Below are 21,459 nucleotides of genomic sequence, written 5' to 3'. Positions count from 1 at the left end.
TCTCTATGTGCCATCCCCTCCTGCCACAGCATTCCTGCTGTGCCACGAGGGACTCAGACCTTGAGTACATCAGTCACAGGATGAGAGCCTTCTCTATGTGCCATCCCCTCCTGTCACAGCATTCCTGCTGTGCTGTGGTTGGCTCAGACCCTGAAGCACACCAGTGACACGATGAGAGCCTTCTCTATGTGCCATCCCCTCCTGCCACAGCACTCCTGCTGTGCCACGAGGGACTCAGACCTTGAGTACATCAGTCACACGATGAGAGCCTTCTCTACATGCCATCCCCTCCTGTCACAGCACTCCTGCTGTGCTGTGGTAGGCTCAGACCCTGAAGCACATCAGTGACACGATGAGAGCCTTCTCTATGTGCCATCCCCTCCTGTCACAGCATTCCTGCTGTGCCATGGTGGGCTCAGACCCTGAGCAGGTCTCTAGCTCCAGGCACACAGTTAAGTGAGCCTCAGATCTGGCTTTGGGGTTACCACGGTTCTCCAGCCTGACCATGAACCAGCCAGGACAGGGGGTGGGGATGGAGAGGCCAAGTTATGCCAGGAATGAGCCTGGGGAATGCAGCAGAGGTCACATTGCAGAGCGGGTACCGACACATGCCGCTCGTTCCAGCCCGCAGCTCGCTGAAACTCCTGGATGGAGGGCTCTCCCAAAGCCTGGGAAACTRGCAGTGGGCGATGACCTGCACCCACTGGATCCTCATCCTGCTTAGCATATGCCAAATACAATAAGATGCATTAAGTCAAGTTTTTGCTCTACCCAGCGCATGATGTGATTGGCAGAATAACCTTTTTTCCCCCTCTAATTCTGCTGATAGTATGTAATTCTGTTCATCCCTTTAGCCTTAGCCAAATATTTATGTCAAGCTGGGAAAAAAATGCCAGGCACAGAGCAGAGGGCGGACGGAAAGCAATCTAGAAAAGGCTTATAAACCAATTTCAGTGCATAAAGAACTAACTTCTGCACAGTCATACTCAGATTAACAATCAGGTCCCTATGCTGGCCATTCCTTTTTTTAATTAACCTTCAACAGGTTAAACAGCCCAAGACAATGCTATTAGATGATCAATAAATCTAGGTGTTAATTCCATAGGCACAACACAAATGTTTTAGTGGRTTAGGATAAAACCTCAATTGCTTGTTAGACACAGCAACTACCTGCTAGCGGGGGGCAGATGGACCCTGAGGTACTAATGATGCCACACACTCATGGACACTCCAGCCTGCCTGAGCTGCATTCAATTCTTCAGTCACACTGCTGCTCCCAGGCAGGGATCTAACACATACATCACTTCTAACACTTCCCCAGTTCTGGATGAATAGGAAAATTCATTATTCATTTAATTTTAAGTAACAGCCAAATGGCCCAATCATCAGCAGAGTGCCCCAATGCTGTGCCAACGCAGATGARGAACAGCTTCTCTCTGATGCAAAAGGCTCAGTGCTGTAGCTCTTGGGTTAAGAATATGCCATCGTTTTCTTAGGAGATTCAAAAGCAAAGCCATAAATTATTTTCTAATTGTCTAGCAGTGAACAAAGGCAAAATGGGCCTGCTGTGTCGCAACTCTTCCAAAGGCACACGTGAATAAACAGGACTGCTGGAAGCCTAACAAACTGACAGCCCATCCCAGGGAACACAAAGAGGAATGTTTGCCTAAACGCAGTCTTTCAGCAAAACTGTAATCAAAGGAAAAAAAAACATGTATGATAAGAAAGATTCCTGGTGGTTCTGGCAGAGTGATTATTCTCTATGTAATTGGGAAAGTTTGGAACACTTGGCTACGTTGTTCTGATGGCATGCTTTCAAAAAACACTAAAAACCCAAATGGAGTAGTTCAAACAGCAAACAAGGCCCCAAACCAGTTACTAAACCAAAGCACTACAGAACAGGAAAAAAAAAAACCCACACATTTCTTCACATTTTCTGCACTCTGAATGAAGAGATAATGGAAACCTGTACAGATACCTGGTATTAGCCTGTCCAAAGGACAGGGGTATAACTATTACAAGTTGAAATAATCAACTTGCTTTTATCGAGGAGTCAAATAAAGGGACAGAGAGGGGAGCTGCAGCTGCACATCTCAGCAGGGACGGGACTGGGCAATGTGACACCATCAGGTATTGTGGCCTGAACATTGGCCCTCCTGTGAGGAGCCCAGGAGAACCATATTTGATGGCTTTGAAACTGATCCATGAGCTCTACTAGGTTTGCAGGAAATCAAAGAGGCAGAAAGATCACGGAAACAGGAAAAAAAAAATCAGGATGAGTGATAATACCAGAATAAAACAAGTAAGTAATAGAGAGGAGGATAAACTGGCCTTCTTCTTCCTAGAGAAGTAGGAAGCTTTGCTTAAAAGCTTCTTAGAATTATGGGAGCACCATTTCAAAATCCTACCAAAGGATAGCATGTCCTGAGAAAACAACGCTGTCCTCACAGGAAGATGAGTCCAACCAGAACAGATCCTGAAAACCCACGGAGCACAGGGACCTCCTGCACTGCCAATCAGCTCTCCCGAGGGAAAGGATTTACCTTGGTACAGCTCACCTGGGCAAGGGAAAGGCAGCACAGCCCGTGCACACAGGGTTTGGGGTTAAATACAAGTTAATACTGTTTATCTGAACTAGGCCAGAGGCAGCTGTGGAATATAATGAGATTGTTCACAGAAAAAAATGCACAGCCTGAACTTCTAAGCCACAAAACTGAACTAAGCCAACAATTCATTAGCTACTTTTTCGAAAACTGCGAGGGGGAGGAATATCTACTGAAATATGAGCTAGATCACTCAGCAGGTATTTCTCAGCTRCATGGGAATAAAACATCCTGCAAGGCATTATTAATGTTTATTATGTGGGTCTGTTACAACACAGTTTATCACCAGCTATCTTCAACAGGCTCAACACTCCAGCCTGAATTAGCCCAGAGTTTTCCAGAAAACAAAACGTGGGTTTTGAAGGGGATCTCCCCAGGCTGAGCTGTGCCACTGCTCCAGCAGTGAAGTCTTGCACCCACCAAGCCCCCAAAATGCCTCTGATATGCCTCTCATATCAGAGAAAGGAAAAGAAATGCATAACCCCTTTCATCAGTCACGCTGACAAATCAGAAATAACTCAAGATATCTTAATTACAATGCCCCAAAATTCACTTTCGTGGCTCTCCAGGAGTCCTTGGAAAGAAACCAATCCTTCAAGAGAAAGCAATGAGCTGGTTCAGGTTCTTTGGGGTGGTAAAGGGGCTGCCAATGCTGATTTTAAGTTGATAAAAATATTTCAATTAATTTACTTCTTGAGATATTTCTTATCCCATACCAACTGAAATAAAGAGATCGCCCTGAATTTTCCCACAAGCCCTCAAATAGACATCCCAAACACACACAACCTGAATTATTAAACCCACAGTCACAGCACATTTAAGAACTCCTTGCATAAAAGCCCTATTGAAGGCAATTCTGCAGGGRGACCCTGAGTGCTGACCCCAGGCAGACGTGGCTTCGCTGGCCTGAAATGGAGAGGTCTGGCATGAAAAGGTGTTTTGTCCAGGAGGCAGAGAAACCCCCCCCACCCAAAACACACCTCCCACAAGCAGCCAGCTTTGCAACAGCAGGGCTTTAAGGCATTCACAGAGTGAAACAGCCCGAGGAAAGCCTGCTCAAACCTCCCCAGAGCAAATGGGATTCCACCAGCTGCCTAGGGAATATCTGATATAAGAYGTCAAACTAATTTCAGCTTTGAACAGGGAGCCTGCTCTAATTGAGCAGGAGAGCAAGCCATGGGGACAGGAGAGGAAACCTGCTCTTGTCCTCTCCCAGAAAAAGGTAATGACATGATGGCAGAGCGTTTCTATCAGCTCCCCAGACTGCCAGAGCACCATTCATCAGGAGAATGGACCAGGAGAACAATCAGAAATCCATTAGCAAGCTGCTACTCAGCCTGAACTCCTGATCAAATGTCACAGTGCTGAATGGCTTTGGCTGCTCCAGAGGACAGAAGGATCAGGGAATTGTTCCAAGGCGATAAAGATATTATTACAATTTTTAGCTTATATTAGCATGAGGGCAACCATTTGCAATGTACATTGTCCCTTCAAGCAAGTTTCTCAAATCCGGGACAAAAGCTTCCAGAATAATAAAACTGGAGAGAGATCTCCTCCAGTACCACCAACTGGCACCACCAGGAAAGCAGTGGGGAGAAGGAAAAGCTGGAGATGGAGGGAGCACTGCTGGATGGTTTTGATCGGTGCTTTYACAGCCTYTATCCAGCAGCCAGGGCTCAACTARGAAATACTGCAAACTTGCAAGAAAATAGCAAGAATTACCAACGCTGCTATTTACCAGCAGGGGAGTGACCCCATAGGAATAAATCAGCTCATCAGCAGCATTTCACCCTGTTCTTCTGCAGGCTCAGTCCTGCCCTAAGAAACASTTCATTGTCCACCTATCACAGCAGGAGACAGAGCCAAAACCAATCTGYTCAAAATCTACCCCAGTTACCTCTTCCCTCAGATGAAGAGTGATCAGACCATTTAAAAAGCGATGCAAATAACCAGGTTCATAAATACGTTTGTACATTAAAGAGTCTGCACCATCTCTCTGCAATGTTATTTACGTGTCTGAAAGCTGYTATCCGAGCTATTATCCAGCACAGAGACTAGAAAAATATATTCTGAGTATATTAGCAGCATATTGAAATGATTTGTGAAGATTCCTTCCATTCAGATATCGTTGAYGCTTGAAATATAATGAAGAGTCTCAAACAGGAAACTTGTACATATGTACTACAAGCAGGGGAAAAGCAATAATTAAAAAAAAAAATTAATGGAATTCTCCAGTGCAAATATTTTCAACTGCAAACTGATTCTCATTATCTTCTATCTGCCAAAAAACCAAATTAAAACATCAATCAAATGTAGTGATCCAGGTAAAAGTCTTAAACTGCATCTCTGGTTCAATAACAGCAATTATTGTGTCACTGTTCTCAACTCGTTGAGCTCCTCAAATGCGATCAGAAATGAAAAAAAAAACAATAACACAAAGTCTCAAAAAAACCTGTCATCCACAAGACCTGAATTACATTTGAACAATGACATTTTTGTCTCCAAAACAGGTAACAGCAAAATGAAATTAAGGTTGTCAACATTGCTGTTATGAAATGTTAGCCATAAAAACTGCTACTGCAGAGTTTTCACAGGGTTTATTTACTAGGATTTTTCTCTTTTTTTCAAGTGGAAGTCAATCTGAAGCTTTGAAGTGTGTGAAAACAACGTGTCAGTATCAGATCCTGGAGGAGGAAAGGCTGCTGAGCAAGGCTGAGATACACTCACTGTGACACTGCAAGTCCACCGTGGGTACAGTGTTTGTTTTACACCAGGGTATGGAGTTATCACGAGTTACACATAAGAGTAGATCTTAAAGATCTGTTTGTTTTCCACCAACACAGGAGGAAATGCATATCCAGCAAAAGAACACTTGGATCCACGTGAGTCCCAGCAATTTTTCTTCATCTGCATGCATCAGACCATACACATAAAAATTAAAATAGCGTCAAATAATGGAAAGGATTAGAACTGGTGGCAAAACTTTTCCTGCAATGTGCAGCTCCAGSTCTACCTGTAGTCCTGGTTGAGCCCTTTAAGTTGAGATTTCCTACAGAAATTCTCTACAGCAATACCTCCAATATTATCTGAATTTTGGAAAAGCCATTAAGGGGTATTCAGACTCYGATCCCTCATATGCCAACTGTCAGCTGAGCGTGAATCTTCTTTAAAACAATAGTTAAGAACCAATGGAGGGAGGAGGGGTAATTTCCTTATTGCTATGAGGTCTGTGTTTATCCCATAGCCCATCCTGGCAGGGATCAGCCATCACAGGCATCCAAGGACTGTGGTGTGGCTGCTAGCAGATGAGATGAGCTATTAGCTATGGCCCAGTTCCTACAGGACAGATGTCCTCCCTGCAGTCCATAAGCACAGCCATCAGCATCAGCAGCTGGGGAAGTGGGCAGGACACGCTAAAATGCCCTTTTTGTCCTGAAAATGCCCAGAACCCTTCCCCCAGGAACCACAGCCACACTCTCACTGTCACTGCCTGCAGATCTTCAGAGACTCTTCCGCCAGGGGTTTCAAACCGACACCTTTCCAATTGCTACGTTCATGTAAATAAGTAGTTTTTTTAAGAACGAATTAGTTGAGCATATTCTACGAAGTTATTTCATTTGTTTTTGCTCCTGTTCATTTATTCCAATCTGCTGCACCTTCCCTTGGAGAGGTTATTAAACGCTCTGCTAATGGGCGCCAGCACTCGTTTAATTCTTCCTAATGAATGTATGAGTGAGTAGCGGAAGCTATTATGTAGGGCTTAATAAAGGGCGGGAAGGAATTTCCTAAAATTTATTGCCACAGGCTGCTGCTTGAAGATAAAATAAATGGTAATTGCTTGGAACAGGAAAGAGGAGGATGATAAAATGTCCCCAGACATGAGGTAAAAAAAAATACCAAGTGCTCCAAACCAAAATCTCAAAACCCAAAGGATCATGAAGGCAAGATGGCCTCCTCCAGCTTTAGCTTTTTGGTAATCCTTAAGACTTTTCCTTTGAATATGGATGCTGAAGGATGAACTTGATCTCAGCAGGAATGGTTATTTTATGACACAAAAAAGATATATATAGAAAAAAAAGGCATTAATTCAGACCGCATCGTATGAAAATAATATTTGCAGGAAAGAGACAATGTGGAGGAAATGGAAGGACAATGTTTCTGGACTATTGAGTCCAGCAATACAATTTTCCCTAAAGTACAGGCTTTGCAGAATGAARGAGACACACATAACATTTTGCTACAATTATGTTTCTTCTTTCCCATTGCCGTACTGTTCAGGGTTCATGGAAGACCAGAAATTGCTGAGACGTGAACCTGTGCATTGTTTCTTCAATTTCTGCGACTGTTTGTTAAAAGAGATAAAAATCTGMAGGTTGGATGAGAGAAAGTGTCTGAACTGGAAGTCCCAAGTGTCTGTCCTGCTCCAAAGTGCTGCAATCACACCATCAGCCTCCCAGCAAGCTCCAGGGCAGGCCTCAACAACTGGTGAGAACAAAGTGGAAATCTAAGCCCCATCCCCTGCAATTGTAATGGAGGAGAAAAATACAAGTTTTTGAAACAAAGCTTCTTGTTATAACTCACAACAGCTTCCCATCCACATAAYCCATCAGGCTTCGTTCCGACAGTGTGATTCAGTCATAAAGGTGAGTTCGGCTAAAAACTTTCATCCATTTCATCAAGAATGCTAAAAGTTTCCCAAGAACAAATCTGATTTTTTGGTTCCACTGAGCTGTTGGAGGTGGCATTTTGCACTTTTAGAGACAGCAGACGGTGTTCTCTACCATCAAACTGCTCAGGAGTCACACCATCCTGAATGTTTAATTACAGAAGAAGTGATCAATAGCTCAAGGGTCACAGGCTGCGGTGGGAGAGGAGAGCGGGGATGTCTGGATGTCACCTTGTCCCAGTGCCACCAGCCTTTCAAGCCCAGCTGTCCCAAAAAGGACACTGACAATCTTTAAGGAGCATCTCTCCAAAATGCAGCAAGAAGGAACAAATACAGAAAGACACCAAAATATCAGTTTGAGTGGGTGGGCAAAGCAGCCATCTCCCTTTACATAAAGGGGCAAAAGAAAGAAATAATCTTTTCAATAGCAAGCTAATATATCCAAGAGCTTAAAASCTGACCTGAGAAGAAAAACAAGATTAGGTTTGCTCTTTCTTACTGCTTTGGGCAGACAAAACCCCCCATCAGAAAACCACCATTTTTCATGCCAGCTTTGACCATCTTAAAACCAGGRGAAAAAAAGGATAAAATCCAATTTTTCTTTCTTAAATCCTTGGCAGGTTACCTGCAGGAACAGGCCAACAGCTTTTCTAGCAGGCAATAAGAAATTATTTTTCTTTTCTAAACAAGGATTTCAGTTKCCTCAGCTCAACAGCAGGATTTCCATAGTGCTACACAATACAAAGCAATCACTCAACCTGCAAGAGCATCCAATTTGAAAATGGACAGTTGTTTCTCCAAGAAGAAAAGAAACAATTTGAYAGAGACAAAGAAAACCAACACGAACAACCCCAAAATAATCAAACCAAATAAAAATAATCAGCTTTAGCACACTGGAAGACAAAAGATGAGCAGTTACAAGATGARGGTTAAATATCAGGGGATATTCAACACAGATTTTTGAAGGATCAAAAAGGATCAAATTTGGGTGGCTATTGGATTGGCATCTACTAGAGAGCATTATCCAGGAAGATTTTCAGTTTCCCCCACCCCAATGAATAAATCAAAGTCAARCAAACGTGCACAGCATTCCCTGTTGGCGTCAATACTTGCACAAAAGGCAGAGTTTCTAATTTAAACCAGCAAACACAAACTATTCCATCTCTGAGGACTTCCAAGCACTTCCACACTTTTAACCCTCTTCCCCTCCTGTAAAGAAATCTTATTACCAATTTATGTGGGTTATAGAACAAGAAACTGCAGCTTTATGATGATAAAGAACATAAAGGATCTGGTTTTGACTTAGGAACAATCCAAGCAGGTACTTGTTAAGTACCTGTGATGCTGTTCCCTGCTACAAGAAATAACGCMGTATTTCATCTGCCTCAGCACCTGCATCCCTGGAATCACTCCCTACACAAACCTCAATTACCCAGCCTGAAAACAGACATTTTACTTATCCAAGGACAATCCCAGCACTGAGGAAAAATGATTGAAAAAAAATCTCAATTATTCTTTGCAACGTAACACCGATGTCAGGCGCAAAGAGAAAGCTGCTTTTCTTTCTTTATTATTTGGTCTGCTTTYAGTAGCACGTCATCACTGTGTGCAAGAGCCAGATGTGGGAGGAAGAGTGTAGGTGGCACAAGGGAAAGAAGTATCCAAGGTCCCTGTCGTGGTTTATCTGTGGTCTCACAATAACAGGAGCTCTGTCACCCAGGCTGGCTCGCAGCCGCCCCCGCAGCAGGAAGCGGCAGAAGAGCCCCAGAGAAGCCGAGAACATTTTCCATGGCTCTCCTCCCCCATCCCTGCTTTTTGCTTGTGCATCTCATAAAACACCCCCAGGCCAACCCCTGGCAAGGCCAGCTTCTCAAGTCAAAGCTTCCTAAAACATCCCAGATATGATTCCGGGCTAAAAGCAATTCCCTCACCACAGCCACAAACCTTGGATGCTCAGACTGGCGTGTCAGCCTCTGAAATCAAAAGTCAGGACGGGTGATCTGTACTACAGAGGAGTCAGAAGTGCTGCACGGCATGAGGAGGTGAATTCCAACATCCCTGGCTTCGGTGGGGCTTTCTTTGGGCAGGAGCTGCATTTACAGAGCCTTGCCCCAGCACCACGCCAAGTCAAGGTGTAGGAGCACTGACAGAACTTCTTTGCAAAAACTTCCTYACAGACCTCCTCCTCCACCCTTCTTTTGCCTAAAGTATTGCACTCAGATTGGGTTTTTTTGACACTTTTCTTGATGGGGAGAGAGGTGCAAAGGAAGGTGACCAACATACTCYAATCTAATTTGTTGTAGTCTAAAGAAATTAATTTACTCAGCTTTGCATTCGGCATCCTTGTGACAATAATTTTTAATAGCACTGTTTATTTGGATCCATTTTAARTAAATCAGAATTTGGTTACGAGTAAGCAAAGTGCACCCTGAAATKACCTTTTCAGTTCAAGTCCTCTCAAACAAGACTCTCCAAAGGAGGCTGCAGAGCTCCCCTGGACTCATCCCTAACGGAGGCTGCACAAATGGACACCTCCACATGGCTGACCATGGAAACGAACAGAACACACTGCAGCAAGGATAAAGAGAACTCAAATCCAAGTGTGATGGTGCAAGACTGTAGTAAAGAGGTCTTGGAGTACAAGACAGCACCTTTRCTTGCACAGGGTTAGTTTTACTCCTAAAAATTTTAGAAGTTAGTACATTTTTAAAATTCAGCTGCTAGCAATTCCAATTTGAGAATCATAAAAAGTGCTATATTAATAATTGAAATGTAAAATGCCTGTCTGATTCATTCCAGCCCTCAGTCCCCCTCCCCAAAGGGCTTGTTTGCCTTAGGGGAGCATTTCACAAGCARCACATCAACCTTCTGAAATACAGCTTCAGCAGATGAAAGCCTCCTAACGACAAAAGAGCCTGGAATTTAAACCTGTGACATCCACGGAGCAATTTAAAGGTAGAATGGGCAAAATATTTCAGACCAGCCAAGCACTTTGGCTACCACTTTGGCTCCCCATTTCACCTACGACACCCACCCTTTATCTCCCAGCAGACAGAGTTCCATCACCGCTGCTGCTGTGACTCAGGGGCAGTGGGGTGATGAGGCACCCTCAGCACTGGGTGATTCAAGGCTCTCCACGGCCATAAAACGTGTCTCATTCCAGGGGTTCCACATCATCCCGCTCCCCAGTCCTGCTGAAGCCCACCAMTTCCTAATTTGGGAACACTGCAGATGACAGAGATGTCTGAGCTGGAAAGCAACTGCTCTCTTGGTGTCTGTGTCTTTCACCTCGATGTTTTTATTGTAGTTCTGAAGGATTAAATTATGTGGACACGGCCAACACAATGCAACACTCATTTTCCTGGGGAAAAGTAACCCAAGTTAACAAATGAGAACAAAAACACCTCACTGGATTTGTGCTACKTATTCCCGTGAGTGGAATRAAAATATTTCAAGTTAACATTTCAMGGTTCTTTGAATCCTTACCTGATAATAAATGCAGGACTGATCTATTTTCATTTCATTTTTTTCAGATCCTGTGTTTTTAACCACAATTACAAAGCCACACTGCTGCTCAGTGAAGTTCACGATTCCTCTCAGGAGAGGTCGGCTTATCAACATTGCAGCAGCTCTTCAATGAAATGTCATGCACTGCCTTTGCTTTGCAGAGGCAAAACTGCAGTCACCAAGACGATTATATTAGCATTTCAAGTTAGTGTTTGCCTCCGAAAATCCAACCTTTATTATTGTAATTCACCCTTTTGCTTGGCTTAAAATATTACCTGCTTAAGAGGTAGCTCAGTGAGTTTTTCTAACCAGCCACGGCCTTCAGGATTTGGTCCTCTCCAGATCCATTATTGCAGCAAAACCAGAATTAACTCCCGGATTATGTCACCAAGTTGTATTTAGTGACCACAACAACCCACACCACACCTGGTGGTGTACCTGTGGTCATAAAAAGCCTCATTCTATCCCCACTTTCCAGCAAGAGCAGAGTAAAAACCACCAGGAGCTCTTGCAGTGAGGTCTAAATTACACTGAAGTTTCCCCAACACATTTTTTTTTCCTAATAACATGGAATTTGAAAGGTTGAACAACAGTTACACTGTCTTATGTGATCACCCCATAACAATAATTACTACTTAATACCTGAAACACGATAGCACCTTGACATCCAAACATCTTGTGTGGAAGGCACTGTTTAGACATAACAGACAATCTGCAGAGCCCAGGGAAACTGCAGCTTCTATACGAACATCAACAGTATCAAATGATGGGAAGAGCTTTGTCTTCCCTCCAGTTCATTTCCTGTAAAGGACATCTATTTTCTATTAAATAGCTGCACGTTGAGAAAAAAATGAGTGTATATAGCAAACACATTTAGTGCAACCCATCAATAAGTCTTGTAAGAAGTAAAGGTTTGATTGCAGAGACTTTCAAATGCAGCTAAACATATTAAAGAAGAAATAACAGCTTGGCATTTATTCAAAGTTTTTCATTTGAGCTTTCCTGAGTTATTTGCAAACACGAGGTGTAGCCAGACAACAATAGCTCTAATAGCTGTTCCAGTTATTCAGGCTAAAATGGGATGTAGTTTTTAAATGAACATTATGTATTGTCAGACTTATATAAGGAATGAAAAGAACTTAGAGTCAATAAAAATAATAAAAATAAAAACCTATTCACGTACACATATTTATAGCTTAAACTATKTTGCTAGATACACTAAATCATCTTTGTTATTATAAAATTCTCCCACCCAAAAAAAGATTTGAGTAAAATAGAGTATTACTMGATTACAGCTTTGCTTTTGTATGCATTGTTATGACTTCATAACAGTTTAACTCCACAATTAGCTCTGCAAGAGCAATTCTGACATTCAGACAACACCAACTGTATAAATAACTGTYGTAGGCTGAATTTGTTTCCCGATATTCCCTGAGCATCCTTGCCAGGAAAAGCTCACATTTACAAATGTTGAGCACAATGCGACAAGAGGATTAACAGAATCAGTTTCTATACCAAAAGGAATCTAATATTTAATACTAATATTAGAAGAGTATTTATATTTTTTTTAAAGTCAGTGCAGCGTAACAAAAGAAGYAGGGGAATGAGATCAAATGCAGAAGACAGCAATAAGTGAAAAGGAATGCAAAACTGAAAACTATTTCTTTTTTTTCTAAAATGAAGAATGGGCTGAAATRGAGTTTGAGGAGCAAGATTTTCCCATTAACTGAGAAAGCAAACATCACCTACCAACCTTTTTTTCATCAGCAAGCAAGGATGCAAAGATTACAGGTTCTAAAAGTATCTAAAAAGACTTGACAACCACTATTTCTAAAATTCACGGTTGTCACTTCTGACCCTGGCTCTCACCGTTATACTTTTGCTCATTTCCAAGATGCTCCTCACTGCAGGGATTGTTTTAATCAGAGCAAGTTAGTGAAGAGTCACAGAAGACATCTGGTGGCCAGTGTGCCAAATGACAATTTCATTTCCTTTATACCTTCGTAATAAACCTTAAATTTCAATAAAGTAAATAATTTTAAACACTATACATTAATTAAATAATTTTATTAACACAAATCCAAGTGAAAACAGTTGTTTACTGTATAACAGYCCTGTGAAAACCCTCTGTGGTCAGGCCTGGAACTGAGAACCTGGGAACAGCCCTTCACCAGGTATGTTAAATGAGGCAGAACATAAAAAGTAGCCTTTGAATTTGGGCAACTTGAATGACATAGCAAGCATTTCCTGAAAGGCCAACTAATTTCCTATTTAAAGTTTCCATGTCCTTATCCTGCCACCATTCAGCCTTTGGAAAAACAACCTTGTGTATTCTGGGAACACACAAAAAAAGGACCATGGAATAGCCATCAGTTCCCCCAGGTGTGGGCTGGCAGGAGATCAGCTCACTGGGGTCACCACAAATCCTGACAGAGCTCACATGTGTGTGTTTTTTGGTGGATTCTGGATATACAAAGTGAAATTTCCTCCTCTGCAGCATCAGCGTGACGGAAACACACGGAACATGGCCAGGTCACTCTGTACTTCCAGCAGAGGTGGACACTGGACAGGGAACAAACAGCAGGTCACCAAAGGGGGGGAATCATGTCCAGAAAGCCTTTCCACATGAAACCCAGGCATTTAACAGGCAGCAGGGTATGTAATTCAATATAGTCCTCATCACACATTATTCCCAGTTTCTGAGGCYATCACTCCCTCTTTGATGCAAATGTGGAGTGCAAAGCACAGCAGAGGAAGGATCAGCCTTTTACTATTTCATGAGCTCTGAGGAGAGACTGGACCAAACAACATTTGCTCCAGCTCAGACAGCACTTCAAAGGAGGATTCTACAGAGAGGCAGACTGGACACAGCTCAGGCCCCGGGAAGATGTGGCAGGAATAAGATAGGAAGTGAAGTCAGCTGAAATGATAAATGCACCAGAATGCCTTAGAAAAGCGGCACTAATGGATAAGCAGCTTCTCAAGGCAGGCAAACGTGTAGCAATATTGATTCTTTAATACACACAATGAAACCAAAGTCTTAATGATTAATAATCTGTTGTGAAACTCTATTCATTAGGTAAAAACAGTGCTCAGAGATGACACAACATAAATCAGGCAGTCTCCTCACTCATGAAAGAATGATGAGCTTGCTCGCGTCCATGTAAATTAGCAGCAATCATTCTGCATAAAAGCAAGCTCCYGCTTTTCACAACCCAGCTGGTAACAGCCAGGAAGAAATGCTGTGGAAAAAAAAAAAAAGAAAAACAACRCACACACACAMAAAAACCCTAAATCTAATTTCAACACCAACTTCAAAAAGCACTTAAGCAAAAACTAAAGCAAGCTGGTATTCAGCACACACTTGCCCCAGCATTATAAGATGTGTGGAAAGGGACTCCTCCCAGAGTACAACATATCATTTTAGCAGAATTATATCAAATTTTGCCATGAGCGTGATGAAACTTCCAGCCATTTCACAAAAAATTAATGCTTAACATCTAAGTGCAGCACTGCCATTAAACATAGAAGTTTAAAGAAAGACCAAAGTTAARAACTGAGATCTAAGTAAGAACTCATTTAGTTAAGAACTAAGGAAAGACATTGCCTTAGGCAGCTTTACTCACTAAAATTGAATGTTCATTACCTTTTTGCCCAAGAATCCTCCTTAAACCAATTAAATGGACACTCTGGCAAGCAGATTAATAASCTCTACAGATTGTTTAGATCGATCTTCAATCAACATAGAGCAGAGTAGGAGCTGACTGATAAAAAAGTCACAAAAGCAAAGAAGCAAAAGTTCCTCTTGCTTCTGCTGGAACTGCTCTGCATGTTCCTACAGCAATGGACTTCTGGGATTCACAACAGACCTTTTATAAGGGGACTGCTTCTCAAAAGAATGGCACAGCACAGCTGAACTGACAGAACACTGCTGGGTGCAGACACTGGTGCTCCTTCCCCTGGCCAAAGAAAAAGGAAAGCAAAGTCCATCTGCAGCAATAGCTCCAGAAGGTCACTAATATTTTAAATACTTCCTTCAGTCCATGTGAATGCAAATTAGAGCATTTGATACAGTTGAAAGGGATGGCATCTGTAACAAACCCAATGTCCATTCACACAGTACCACAGMCATGCAGGWTTTAAACTTTACAGGGTGAATCCAACACACTGATGGACACAAGGCTTTCCTGGGCCATTTTCACCTTTCTGCACCCTCATGATTTGCCACAGAGCCTGACATTGAGAACATCAGGGATGAAACTCAGAATTCCCAACTCTCAGCAAACAGGACTGGGTCAACTCCTCACTTTCAAGCTTAAGATTTAAACTTTCCAATGTAAAATACTGTGAGTTTGATGGTAAATGTTGAAGTGTGCTGAAAGAGATGATCGCCTACAAGGACAGATTTCTATTCTAATACCCTGCAGCTTCCTCTTGCCTCCCTGTCCTGATTTCCTACCATAGCCTTCCTATTAAAAATTGTAAATAAGAATGCAGAACTAGCATAATCTGTTAATGAAAGTCTGGCATACAAGCAACTGCTACCTATTTGTCGTGAAGGAGATCAACTGCTTAAATATGGCAAGTTATCAGAGATTAGTCAGTGCACAAAACAGAACTTTGCCCAGGAAAGGGATTAGCTTTCCCCCATCATCATCATGATCCACCACGGTCTGTGSAAAAGCAGTTTAGAAAGTCTTAGGTCTCTTTCCAAACATATTCCAACCACAGATCAAGTTTTGTGGAGGAGCTTCTTAGCAAAACCTACCACTATTTGATAATTGGAACAGGAAAAAATACAGCAAGTGATTTTTATAATGAAAAGGGATATAGTCAGAGGCAGTAAACAAATCTGCATTTGGTATGCAGCAGATGTCAGCATTAACCAGGCTAATACTGAGGCACAGCRAAGTTGGATACATGAGCAATGATCCCAAAAGCTGGGGATAAATCTCTCCTAATAGAGATGGAAATTGAAATTTGGGAGCTGCCAAATCTTCTAACAACGAAGAAAGTTTGGTCAGTTCAGAATGAAGACCTGAAATACTGAAGGCAGACTCTCTAAAAAATGGCTTCCAATTAGGCCAGTGCTAACGATCCAATTTCAGGTGAATGGTCTAAAGTGGAGTCGGGAGTAGTAAAGCAGTTTCTTTGAAGTCTCAGCCTTTGCAGTTGGTGAAGCAGAGACAGAGTATAAAAATGCCCTGAGGTACAATGGAAAGAGATAAATGCAGGGGTTTTAAGTACATGGGTTTGAAGAAGCAGTTCTAGTATGGAAGGAATCTMATTTAAATCATTTCCATGTATGGGCAATTGACTATCTAATAAATGTATATTGCGTATAAGGAAGACAAATTGAGCTCACCTGTAGAATAAAGGATAATGAGTACAAAAATCAGACCTTGAAGATCACCTTATTCCACMCCCAACCATGGGCAGGGACACCTTCCACTATCCCAGGCTGCTCCAAGCCTCTTCCAACCTGGCCTTGGACATTTCCAGGGATCCAGGGGCAGTCACAGCTTCTCTGGAYRGCCTGTGCCAGGGCCTCTCCACCCTCACAGGGAAGAATTTCTTCTGTATRTCTARCCTACCCTGGAAATGGTCAGTTTGAAACCATTTCCCCTTGTCCTGTCACTCCAGGCCCTTGTCCCCAGTCCCTCTCCAGCTCTCCTGGARCCCCTTTAGGCACTGGAAAGGGCTCTGAGGTCTCCCTGGAGCCCTCTGTGAACTGAACAGCCCCAGCTCTCCCAGCCGTCTCCAMAACAGAGAGGTTCCAGCTCTTGGAGCATCTCCATGGCCTTCTCTGGACTTGCTCCAACAGCTCCACATCCTTCCCATGCTGGAGACCCCAGAGCTGGTGACACCAGTGCAGGTAGGGTCTCACCACAGTGGAGTAGAGAGGGGAGAATCTCCCCCCTTGCCTTGCTGTGCACACTCTGGGATGAGCCGGGGATATGGTTGGAATTGATTATAATGTAATTTATTCATTTTCACAATTCAAACACTTGAAACATGAAATTTAACAGCATAAAATGAGATAGAGCATTAAACATAAAGGCCCCTAAAAATTAATTTTTAATCAATAATGTAGGAAAAGATACCTTTAATCGTTGAGGGTTTTCCCCACAATGAACTGTATGGGGCACGTCTCCAACTGGCAGCTGTGGCAAGCTGGTGCTATGGATCCATTTTGCACAATTACTTCCTAATTAAGGCAGTAAAACTTTCAGCACCCTTGTAAGAAAGAGTTCAGATCTAACATGACAGAGACTGTAGTTGGCTGACTTCAGCTATATTCAGCATGAAAGGTATAGGAAAAATGGATCCAGTTGTGCAGTTTATCTCTCTTTACAGTGAGGTAAACAGCTCATTTAAGCTTCCCTATCACTTACCTGCTGCAAGAGAAACTCTAAGATCACATTTTATCACTATGAAAGACTATGAAAAGGACATTTTTGTCTGAGTGCTTTATCTATCTCTTCCTCACCTCAGCAGCACATATCTAATGATTAGAGTTCATTTCTTARGCCTTCAAGTGCTGYTTTTGCATGGAGATACTGTTCTACCAGGGTGCTTCAGGGAATCTGCTCATCATTCAGCACAGCAACACCTCCACAAGACAGTCAGAGAAGGTGTGGTGTTTGCCAATCACTCCAGTCACCCCCTGCCAACTCCAGGATCAGAGCTGAGCCCTCTGGGAACRCACCTTTCTTCTCAGAAGTTTGAGTTTTGCCGAAATTGATGTTCTGGAAAGGCACAAGAAACACTAGTGTGCAAACTTCAAGATGCAACTGAGAGAGTCCTTCCCATGAACTGTCTACTGACCACACTTCTCTCTCAGCTGGATATCCCTAAAAAGCAGTGGCTATGGACTCATTGCTCAACAAGAAAAGCAGAGGGACAGAGGCAAACTTTGCCTTTATAATTCCTCTCGAGTTCAAGCTTGCAAGCAAATCGTGAGCTGGAGTAATCTGCATCAGGGTGAAATTTGTAAAATCCCAGCAAGGGCTACTCTGCTGCCCAGGGTAACGACACGAGCATGAACTCCAGCTTGTAAAACACCCTCCGTGGGGAAAGGAACAGCACAAAGAGAGAAGCCCAAAACTTGCCCATAGATTACTTTTTTCCCCTTARGGCACTCCCCAATTGTCAGCTCATGACAAAATTTAGAGCCTTTCTGCATTATTCTCACACAACACTTGAGCACCAGCAGAGCTGATTTCTGGCCAGTTGCCTCCCTGGCTTTTCAGAAACCTCTCGATGTGTTGCTTTGGGTGCTCTGGAGAGCGTGACGACCGAGAAATAGAATTACTTCCCTGAAAGTGATTTTGCCTTACACAGTTAGTATTTGATATTATTTACTAACCCTTTCAGCTAAGATCTGATACCACTGAGACAATCCAGATCTTCCACCAAGTGCCTGCTGAATGAGCCTCAGTAGAACTTTGCAGGTAGTGGTCCCACCAAAACAGGATCATGAACAGCTTTGTAAAAACACAACCCTAAAAGAAGAGCTCTGCTTCCAAAAGTTCCACTTCTTTTGTTTGATTTATCATGGGCTTTGATATACAAGAACTTCAGACAAGTACATTTAAGAATTCACCTGTCTCTAGCGGGTTAAGTAGCCCACCATGGAATTTCTCCTTAAGCATTTCTTAGTCATGAAAAGCCAGAAACATTATTTTCCTGRAAGAAACTAGTTCCCACAGTGTGACAGAGAAACCAGATACAGTGTGTGGTATTTAGAAGAAACTGTAATGACAGTACTGAAAGACAAACATGCAAATATTTAAGCACTGAAAAAATACCAATTTTAYTTTTATGAACGACAGCCCATGGCACAATATCTGAATAGGGCTGAAAGCACTAAGTACTGATCTGTTCATTAATTATAAAGTGTGTCAGGCTATATATTTCAAAGACAAATTATCGAGAGGAAAATGAAGAACTTTCTAAAATTAACTTTGTTCCCTCTTCATTAGTCCAGATATTTTAATACACCATTTTTCAGAATAGGAGCAGCCCAAACTCAAAGGAGAGCTGAATAAACAACGGTGGTACTGCCTTCTACTGCCAGSACTTGGAAGAACCATTTCATCCACTCAGAGGAAGAAACTTTTCCTCACGTGGACAAGCAAGACTGATCTTTTGCAGTTCTCTTAACAGATGCCCTAGCCCTGATGTCGTCTTTCAAGTTTATTCTTTTCTAAATCAAGACACKGAGGTCTCTTGTGACATATGGCACAGTGACATTAGAGATGCCATTTTTCCTTGTGAATGTGCTGGGATCTGCTGACCTCAGGTCACACTGGCAAGAAGTTACCATCTGCCTATTGCTGTTAAGATGATCAAAAAGAAGTGTTTCAGGCTCTTCTGTTACAGCAAAACACCAAAGGGAGAAAGAATATTGTATTGCTTGCAACTAGTGCTCTGCCTGTATCTCATCTGACCTTGAAACTCTGTCCAAAGTAGTAAAAGCAGGAACCAAACTGGGAGTGGAGGAGTGGGTATACCACAGGACTGAAAGCTGGAAAAATTCAGCAGCAGGTTTAACATCAGAAGGCCAAGTTAGCCCTTACATTCTCTAACCTTCCTGTAATTTCCTTTAAGTTTCCTCAGTGCACAAACATTGTATGGGAAATTAAAAGAAACACTGAAGTAACTCAAAACAGTATTTCAGTAGAGCAGTACAAGGCATCTCTGTGTGTACATTGCACAGGATTTCTTGGGCCCTTCTAGAAACACAGAATGAGARAAAGTTTGAAAGCAGAGCCCTTAAAAGTAAGAAAAAAATCAAAACTTTTTCTCTAAYTAGATCATATTCTCAGACACAGCTAATATTTCAATTTTGAGTTATATGAACCTTACAGATACAGTTTTGTTTTGCTCACAAATAAACTTCCTCTGCAGGATAAAACTGTTGCAGAAGYTTTGTCAAAATCACATTTTCCAGCCAAAGCCAGCAGCACATCAAGTAGCATCTCAAAGAACATTAGAATTTAAAAAGTGCTATGAAAAGCAAGGGTTATTCCAAAGAGTTTCAGCAAAACAATGCATTTCTGCACCTCACTTCTGCAGAGATGCATTCAATTCACAATTTCTTTGGTTGCAGGGGGGAGGTTTGTTATGTTTTTGGATTTTTTTGTTGTTTAAGGAAGAAAACATTCGATGCAATCACCAAGTCTACCTCTGAGTCCTACTGAGCTTTTCACCTGGCTTCTTTCCTGAGATTCTGAACTCCKCTCATACTTTACAGAAGACTAGCAAGTGATAGGGTTGCTCCAAAYGCACCAAGAAACTTTTCACAACAGSAGTAAGTACTCAAACTTTCCAAAATAAGTTGCTTTTTTTTCCCCCTCCAAGTAGCAGAGCTCCTTTGGTAAAGATAATTAAAGAACACCTGACCACAGCATCACCACTGCCTGAGGCTGGTCTGTGTGATGACACAGACAACTCAAAAAGAATCAAACACTTTCCCAGACTGCAAACCAGAACATAGCCAAGGCAGACATGAGAAACTTGCACAATGTTAAAAGGTTACTTCCTTGCATTTCACCTTTAGCTGTATAATAACCTATCCTTAAGTTTCAAGCAATCTGACCCAAGTATTTTCTTAATAAACAACCACAGAAGATTTGCATCAAGCAGCAAGGGAGAAAAAACAAGACTTCCATAAAGTACATGTCTGCATCTGCTCCATGGTCTTCAATAAACCCATATTGTACCTAGCTCAGCAAACCAAAATTAAACCAAATACCAGTAGAAACTTCTCACCATGTTCCACGAAGACGTTGCAGTGTGGGCCCGCATGCCTCGATGACTCCTTCTTCCCTGCTCCTTTGATGAAGTGCAGGGCAGGCAGACTCGGCCTCCTTTGGTCCCCAAGAACTTTTCCAGGCTGCTGCCCCATAAAGTAACTATGGGCAGCCTTTCCCAGGACGAGAAGTTTTCTGAGAAGTCTGTGATCCCTGCTCTTCCAGGCTGGGAAGAAGTTTTGAAGAAGGTATTTAGGTGGGTGCGCTGGCCGCACTCACGGTGGGATAAAGTCACTTGAGGTGAAGAATTAAGAAATTAAGACAGATTCCTTCAATGCTCCTGAAGACAGCAACAAGGCTCCTTAGGTGGCTTTATGTAAAAAAAAAAAAAAAATCGAGTAAAAGTTCCAACTGCTCAGCAATGACCAAGCATTACCAAAGTTTCAGGTTGCCATATGTAGTGTGTCTTCCACCGGGTAAAGGAGAATCAGTTCATCTCACAAGCAAGAAACCACACATAGGCTCACCCAGGGCAGGAAACAGCCATTCCCACCACAACCAGTGTCAAGGTTTCTTTCTTTTTTTCCTCCTTTTCTTTTGCATAGCATTGAGTTAGCAAAGGCCAAAGAGCCACGGATTTGGCTTCAAGTATCGCTCCAGTCCAGCAGGGTCAGGTGCGCTGGAACCATGTCAGCTCTCCAGGCGAAGCAGCAGCAGCAGCTCCTGAGGGGCTGAGGGGATGGGACGGGGGCTCCTCGGTCACCGGGCTTCGGCTCCTTCCACCGCCGCTACCTCGGGGCCGGGGGGCCCGGCGGGGCCATGGCGGTGTCGGAGCAGCGCAGGGAGCCCCGTGCCCGCTGCCTCAGGCGGAGCCGGGCGCGGGGCTGCGAGGCCGGGCAGCTCCGGGAGGCCGGTTCGTGCCCAG

General features: G+C 42.8%; 1 protein-coding gene across 2 annotated transcripts in view; it reads right to left on the bottom strand.

Moving 5' to 3' along the window:
• ABL1 (ABL proto-oncogene 1, non-receptor tyrosine kinase) overlaps window positions 1-21,453 on the bottom strand; it is a 77,754-nt gene extending 56,301 nt beyond the window's left edge. Inside the window, exon 1 of one of the 2 annotated variants that reach the window (XM_057380061.1) lies at window positions 20,554-21,453. In XM_057380061.1, coding sequence (XP_057236044.1) covers window positions 20,554-20,689 — 136 coding nt within the window. In that variant the 5' untranslated portion in view covers window positions 20,690-21,453. The remainder of the gene's footprint in view (window positions 1-20,553) is intronic. The other variant, XM_057380062.1, reaches the window with a different exon arrangement.
• Window positions 21,454-21,459: the final 6 nt, after the last annotated feature.

This window comes from Malurus melanocephalus, unplaced genomic scaffold (assembly GCF_030028575.1).
Source record: "Malurus melanocephalus ecotype Western Australia unplaced genomic scaffold, MMel_1.1 scaffold_435, whole genome shotgun sequence".
Lineage (NCBI taxonomy): Eukaryota > Metazoa > Chordata > Aves > Passeriformes > Maluridae > Malurus > Malurus melanocephalus.
This window is presented reverse-complemented; position numbering and strand designations above follow the sequence as displayed.